Source organism: Rasamsonia emersonii (genome assembly GCF_000968595.1).
Source record: "Rasamsonia emersonii CBS 393.64 chromosome Unknown ctg1118621760530, whole genome shotgun sequence".
Classification (NCBI taxonomy): domain Eukaryota; kingdom Fungi; phylum Ascomycota; class Eurotiomycetes; order Eurotiales; family Trichocomaceae; genus Rasamsonia; species Rasamsonia emersonii.
The window spans coordinates 1-7609 of record NW_013562931.1 but is presented as its reverse complement, the minus strand read 5'-3'; the positions used below and the strand labels follow the sequence as shown (position 1 = coordinate 7609).

At 53.8% G+C, this 7609-nt stretch overlaps 3 protein-coding genes across 3 annotated transcripts; 2 read left to right on the top strand and 1 right to left on the bottom strand.

Annotated features, from left to right (window-relative positions):
* Positions 1-1466: 1466 nt before the first annotated feature.
* T310_7336 (Translocation protein Sec62) lies at positions 1467-2847 on the bottom strand (the record flags this gene model as incomplete). The annotated part of the gene is made up of 3 exons (XM_013469867.1): positions 1467-1718; positions 1775-2319; positions 2382-2847. 3 exons carry the CDS (start codon positions 2845-2847, stop codon positions 1467-1469), a joined length of 1263 nt encoding a protein of 420 aa, XP_013325321.1.
* Positions 2848-3278: 431 nt separating this feature from the next.
* Positions 3279-5048, top strand: T310_7335 (Lectin C-type domain protein; the record flags this gene model as incomplete). Its single annotated transcript, XM_013469866.1, has 3 exons — positions 3279-3341; positions 3408-3678; positions 3712-5048. 3 exons carry the CDS (start codon positions 3279-3281, stop codon positions 5046-5048), a joined length of 1671 nt encoding a protein of 556 aa, XP_013325320.1.
* A 620-nt stretch (positions 5049-5668) lies between these two features.
* Positions 5669-6841, top strand: T310_7334 (uncharacterized protein; the record flags this gene model as incomplete). Its single annotated transcript, XM_013469865.1, has 2 exons — positions 5669-6127; positions 6188-6841. The coding sequence occupies 2 exons, from the start codon at positions 5669-5671 to the stop codon at positions 6839-6841; spliced, it is 1113 nt and encodes a 370-aa protein (XP_013325319.1).
* Positions 6842-7609: the final 768 nt, after the last annotated feature.

The following is a 7609-nucleotide window of genomic DNA, read 5'->3' as shown; positions in this document are numbered from 1 at the left end:
AGAGTCCGGTCGCCGGAGCTCTCTCTGCCGCTACAGACAAATGCTCCGCAAAATGATGCTAAGCAAAGAAATGGTATCCATCCTCAGTCATCGCGCGCCAATTCGAAATTGCCCAAGCCTAGTGAACCCAGTTCTCCATCTAGGACAACAAATCCTCCAGTGCGGTTCCCGTTTACCACGCCTACAAAATCGCAGACAAACGGTACTGCTGTGCGACGACGAGGGTCCCAACCCGAAAGCGCACAGCCGCTCCCGAGCCCATCCAATGTTGCCGTCTATGGAGGATCAAAACCAAGCAAGGCATTCCCTACGAATTCTACTCAGATCGTCGCATCACCAATCAAGCAACAAAAAGCGTCAGCACCCAGCTCAACGGGGCAGCTGTCACCGCGAAAAAGCATACCGAACCTTTCAAGACCCCCAGTCGGGCCTCCGCCGGACTGCCCGTTGCCCGAAGTTCCTCCGGACATTGCTTCTCAGCATCGTTCTGCTTGGCACAAGATACCCACCGTTTCTTGAAACGGGTTGCCAGCGGAAAGAGTTGGACTGAATCCGGGTCCTCTGGAGATGAAATGCAATCAATGAAACCTTGGCTTTGCATGAATATATATTGACTTGCTTGGTGGATTCTTACCTGGAGGGAAGAAAATCCAGACGGCTATAAGTCAGTCAGTCATGTAACCTTAGGCTTGCCCTTCCTTTCTTTTCCTTTTTACCTCTTTTCCTTTTCATTTAGACGCGCACACCCATGCGATCTGCTTGAGACCGGAATCTCATGTCATGTCATGCCATGTCATGTCAGATCGGAGGTCATCTATTTTACAGCCATTTATATCCATTTGGATATGGATATATACCTATATACCCATCTATCTATCAAGAGCTGCTTCCTTTTCTCTCTCTCTCTCTCGCCCTTTTCTTTTGAAACGGCTGGTCTTCCCACATTCCTCTCTTTTTCTTTCTTTTCCTTTTCTTTTGTATAACGGTCTTTCCTTCCAGCTTTCATTACTATTACACTACTACTGACTGTCATGGGGCCGCTGGGTTTGTGTATTATATGCAATGCATATACATATATATTGTGTGGTTGCTGTACTGTACATTAGCTGTCTGCCATAGGTCAGGTCAGGTCAGGTCAGGTCATCACAGGTCGTTCTCTGGAATGCATTCATTTCATTTCATTGCAGATTACAGGATTTAGGATAATTTCTTTTTTTAGGGTGTTCACACCATTTCATTGAGTATGAGAATCTAAAAAACAAAACCTGATATCAATTGAACAGCAGACAGCACGCAGGCAAAAAGAGACAGCAGGAAGAGGAAGTGAGAGAGAAAAAAAATACAACGCCCCAGTCCCAGCAGCACCTTTGACAACACAAATATATGATCATGCCAAAAGCGATAAAAACAACTAAAACGTCTTTTTTAAGTTAGAGCCATTTAGTACAACATGCAAAGAAAGAAAATCATTCTTCCTTGGCATCTTCGACGGTGGCTGCAAGCGGACGTTTCGTAGGCGTCTCGCCATCGGCAGCAGTTGCTTGAGGATTCTCTGCGGATGTGCTCGTAGCGCTTGTGGGAGCTGTAGCTGTAGCTGCTGCAGTAGTGGCTGCTGCTGTTGTTGCAGTTGCAGTTGCTCCCCCGTTAGCAGACTTGGAAGTAGCCTCGGAGGATGCTTTCTTGCTGGAAGACTTTTTGGATTTCTTCTTCTTCTTTTTCTACACCGGATCATTAGAATTGTAGAAAAAGATAAATTTCTTGTCGAAAGACTCACCTCTTGCCACCCCCATACAGGCTTGAAGCTGTCGATGAATCCGACATCCTCGAACAGGTTCGGGAAGAGCCACAGTCCCGGCGGGACGACGAAGACGGTGACGCAGAACAGGATCAGACGGAAGATGGCCATGGCAAAGAACAGGACTAGCAGCCCCATCATGCCCATACTCAGATACCACACGCCCTGCCGCAGCACCATGGGCCACAGCGGGAACAGGACCACGGCGAAGATGCCGGCCACGACGGCGGCGGCCATCGCCTTCTGCTTCCACTGCGGGCCCTCGTACAGCCAGACGTAGTGCATCATCGGGTCCGTCTCCTGGTGCTGCTCGATCTTGACCGTCCACAGGCCCTTGACCCGTTTCTTGCCGTGCGTGTGGGCCGAGTCTACCTTGGACACGCGCAAGGCGAGCAACGACAGAGGAAGAAGCTTGAACACATTTTCGGCCGAGGCCCTATCTGTCACAGGTGGCAGAAGCGATTTGGGCTTTGCGGCGGCTTTGGCATACTCGGGGGATTGGAGAGCGCGGAGAGCACGTTTCACTGTAAGAAGAACAACCTGTTAGTCGGTGGCAGTTCGACGAGATCTATCAGTGATAGAATACCCTTAAACATGTCCTTCCTCTGCCCGTCCAGAATACACGTGCGAGTCTTCAGATTCTGCGACCGCAGCCACTTGGCCACGGCTATCGCCTTGGGATCCGGTGGATTATTGGGGTTCACAGGCACCTGCTGCATTTGCGGCTGCATCTGCTGAGGCGGCTGACCTGGCGCTGGTCCTTGTCCCTGTGCTTGTCCTTGGCCCTGAGCCTGGGCCTGGGCTTGGGCTTGTCGCTGCTGCTGGGCTTGTTGGATAGCCCGCATCCTCAGCTGGTTGACGTATTGCTCTGGTGTCATGCCCAACTTGGCCGCCTCAGCAGCCAGCTGCTCTCGCTGCATTTTGGCGAACTCTTCCGGCGTCATGCCTCGTTTGGCAGCTTCTGCGGCCAGCTGCTGCTGTATCGCTGCCATCTGCTGAGCCGCCAGCTGCTGGGCCGCGATCTGCTGGGGGGTCGGGCCAGTGGCAGCCATCTTGGTGGGAAGAACTGTGGACTAGAAAAAAACACAGCAGAATATACGGCAGTGATCCAAATTCCGCAGATAGACTTGACCTGGCGAAGGAAGAAGGCTGCAGAGCGTGCAGCGTAGTGCTGGAGATCGAAAGTGTCGCGGAGGCCAGCTAACACGCCGAAGAGGCCAGATTAGATTCATCGGGGACATTAGAGCCGAACGGGAAAGGCGCGCGCGTCATAGGACGACCATCTCGGAATTAAATTACTTCACCCAGCTCCATCACCAATTGCTCCATTCATCCCACCATGAGGGGTGTGTCCCTTCGTGCCCTCTGCTTGTCGTGTTGCTCGGCTGATTTTCATTCCACGCAATGCGCTGCTTATCCAGCAGGCACCGTGTAGGATCCTGATGCTTGACACCACTGAACCCCCGCCCAGCGCTGTTCGCCCATGTCTGGCCACTATACATCCAACAACTCTCTGCTCAATGATACGTTTTGGGTGGTGCTGCTGGTGAGTAGGCCAGCCTGGTGATGGCATTGCGATACTATCCACCCTATACTAACTCCGGTCTTGCAGAGTCAGAGGGATTTGTCCGGCCAGGTCCCGATCAACTTTGTCCCTCAGCCCGCGGTCTCCCTAACGGCTGCATGCTTTGGAAACAACAGATACGATGGCGAGGCTGGCTGCCTATGTATTTCCAATCTCCTGACCGTCGGATACCGGCGACTGATCGTCGATCTGTACTGGTCCACCGAACTCCGGCAATGGCTGTTCTGTCCTGTTTCCATCCCTTCTTCCAGCTCGGGATCCTCTCAGCCTTCGGTCCACCAGCTGGGCCCTTACTCATGTACGGACTCGTTTAATATCACAACGATGACAGACGTCTTGCAAGGGTACTTCCAAGCAACGCGAGACTCGACGAGCGCGCAATTCATGTACCTTATACTCAACCTCCACGCCGCCGCGAATGCGAGTGCTCCTGATGAACCAGCGCCTGCTCCTTCTGGTGCAGAACTCCCGTCGGGATCCCAGCTTCTCGGGACGGTGATCAACGATGCTCTTGAGACGTACATCTACAGTCCGCATCAGCTCTCCCAGGACCGGAGCAATCTCAACGAGTCGTGGTATCATGATACCAGAGACTGGTTGATTCCCCTCTCCTCCTACTTCGTCACGAATACCGATGGGAACGGGATTCAGAGCACACAAGACGGATGGCCTTGTGGATCTTATCTGGAGACGGTACTGGACAAGCGTCTGCTGCTGGGCTGGGGGTCCGTTGATCCGCAGATGAAGGGCTATAATTTCAGCGGCGACAGTCCTTACATCTTCCCGGCGGCGGATGTCACGTCCAATGTCACCGTCACTCCAGCTCCAGATGGAGTAGGCCTGCAGTCGGGGTGCTTCTTTGAACCTCACGTAACTGATGTCTCCAGAGTCAACTCGTCGTGGGCCGAGTCAGCGAGTCTGACTGTTAACGGTAACCTCACGACGGGTGCTCTCGGGGACGCGTCGCTTATGCTGCAGAATTTCACGTCTTGCGGTATCTCTCCGGTGGTCAACGAGACCTTGTCCGGCAAGACGGCCGATGAGAACGTCGACCAGTACCGGAATCTGTCGGTGTCGTCGACGTGGTCGTGGGCCATTGGGGAGCCTCAGAACATATCGGCGCTTGCCAACACCCAGAATTTGGATAACACGAACGAACTGTTTCGCTGCGCGGTCATGGACCTCACGGTATCGGGCCACTGGCGGGCCGGGAACTGCTCGGATGAGTATCGCGCTGCCTGCCGGGTCAATGGCTCGCCGTATTCGTGGGTGCTGTCGTCCAGCAAGGGCTCATTTTTCGCGGCCCCCAATGCCTGTCCGGAACACACTACGTTTGACGTGCCACGAACTGGCCTCGAGAATACGTATCTATACCGGACGGCATTTTCGTTGCTGGGCGACAGCAACGAACAGCGCGTGTGGGTGAACTTCAACTCGCTTGATGTCCAGTATTGCTGGGTGCTGGGAGGGCCAAATGCTACCTGCGGCTACATCCCGGATGCAGACGACCTCCAACGGCGGACCATCCTCGTGCCGACGATAGCTGCGATAGTGATTTTGATCATCACGGCGCTGACGTTGTTTGTCAAGTGCAACGCCAATCGGCGGAGCTCGAGGAGGAGGAAGAGGGTGATTGAGGGATGGGAGTATGAGGGAGTCCCGTCTTGACACGTTACCATGCCTTGTACTATTACTACTATATAGAAACAATGAAAATAAAATAAAGTGCAGCAAAGCAAAGGTCAGATTTAAGCTGTTAGAGGGTGCTACGAAAGGTCTTTTTCCCCTTTCTGTCTTTTGTCAGAAAAGTAAAATGTATTTCAGCAGGTCTTACTTGAGGTTTCCATGTAAGACATGCTTCAGTGATGGTTGCTGCAATAACAGCTTCTATTCGACGTCTGAGGCATTTGTGAGGGGAATTCTGATTGGATCCTGGTATATAGTTCGCTGTGAAGTTTCAGTTGACTGTATGCCATTAAGCCCCAACACGGTCTGCAGCCTTGCACTGACTGGGAGTATAAATTTCTCTTTCTAGTAATACCCTTGCAGTAACCTTTCTCGCAGTTATCCATCATCCCTCGCAATCTTGTCTGGAGGCGACGACTTGCAGACTGCTAGTCACATGACAGCCCCGCGGCGGATCTTGAGGTTGACTGCAGCTTCATCCGGCCTGACTGCGAGTCTCGAGCCTGCAGTCCGGACAGTTGCATCCCACCGCTTCAACTCCGCCTCTTCACTTCCCATCCTGGCAATTCACCTGTCGTCCAGCTGGTCTCTTGCCTGTCGTCATGCCGCCCGATCTCAACTCCCTCCCGCCATCCCGCTCGACCACGTCCTCGCCTCTGCAGCCACGCAACTGGCCGTCGTCTGTCGAAGGGAACAGCAACAGCAGCAATAACAATAGCAGCAATACCCGATCGCCTTCTCCACGACCCCCTGCTGCGGCGGACCTCTCGCACCGGCCATCTCTCGGCCATGGCAGCTCTCCGCACAACAGCAACAGCAACAGCCGACCGTCCATCTCGGACAGTCGCCGTCGTTCGGGCATCGGCATGCACCTCAACCTGAACGAGCCGGCTGGGGATCCGAGTGAGCACCGGTCCTCGCTCAGCCATGCGTTCCGCACCGCCAGTCCGACCAGCCTGGGAGGCAGCCCGGTCATTGCGACGGGCGATCCGCATCACCAGCGCGCGCCCTCGTTGGGCGAGATCCACCAGGAGCTTGAGCAGGAGCAGGAGGCGCAAGTGGTATGTCTCGAGCTGTGTCGGTCGTGCTGTGTTTGAAACTGAAGCTAACTGTGTCTGCAGAATCGACTACTCCAAATGATCCGCCAGCAACAGATCCAGCTCCAGCAGCTGCAGCAACAGCAGCAACAGCAACAGCAACAACAGTCAGCAAGCTCAGGGACCGCCGTCGTGGACGACTCAACACCCAACTCGGAGCGGTCGGCGTCGTTTCCCTCCGTCCCGCCGCTCCCGGTGCCGGGGAGTCGATCGTCGATGCAAATCCATCAGTCGCTCTCGACGCGTCGGGGGTCTCGGACGTCGAGCCAGGCGCCGTCGCCCAGTCTGCATCCCACCGGATCGGCGCAGCCATCGTCGGCGATTGATCCGGCGCATGCCAGCTACAGCTCCGAGTGGTCGGGGTTGGGCGGGGGGAACGAGTCGGGGCAGTCGGGGCAGACGGGACAAGGCCGTCGCGGCAGCCGGGACGAGAGTGCGTTCTATCAGGCAGAGGCGGCCATGTTGGCTCGCGAGAACCAGATGCTTCGGATGCGGATTCGGGAGCTGGAGCGGCAGATTGCTGAGCTGTCGACGAACCAGTCTGCCAACAGCGGGTCGGAGGCGACTTCGCAGGAGCCGCAGGAGCAGACTACGCGGGAATCAACTACGCAGGAGTCAACTGCGGAGGAGGCACCGACTGCACAAGCAGAATTGGCAGACGAAGCCGAGAAGACTTGATGTCACAACCCAGAAATACTGTTACTCGTCAGACCTGACATTACTTTACACGGTCTGAGCTGCTAGCGGGTCCTCGGGACAAATCTGCAGGATCTTAGAATCCGAGCAGCGCCACCAGACATGCTGCTGAAACAGCTACTATAGCAGAATAGCTAGCTGCAAAAAAAGCAGACAGACAGACTGCACTACGCCTCAAGGGTGATTCTGCGAAGGCTGACTTTTGTGCCTTGGTCCAGCACCGTCCGTCCGGACGAAATGGAATGCATGTACTGTATTATAGTCATAGCTACATTGGACGAACGCGCAATGAATGTATGATAATATGATAGTCTCAATTCCAGTTACCTACCTATACTATGAGAAATACCCAGCATCCTCCATACTCCGGAGTAGGTGGTTGATTGGGATTAGATAGACAGATTAGATAAGCGTCTTCTAATTATAACGTAATTCCCAACCGAACCGGACACCCGACCGAACCGGACACCAACATCGAATTCTGACCGCGGTCGAAAACTTGAAGCTATACACAACAACCAAAACACGTGTATTTCATTGAGTTCTATATATTTAGACGTGTAGGACAACCAGTTCTAATATGTCCCTGAATATGGCAATTAGAACATGTTGGTGGAGCACGTCTTGGCGCGTTGGAAGGTAGAGATGCAGAACCCATAGCTATCTCCTGTATCTCATCTCCTTGCTCGTTTCTCTGGTGTATGAGATCTCTCGCTTCCTGTACAGAAAGGCCTTGATTAGGAGACATCT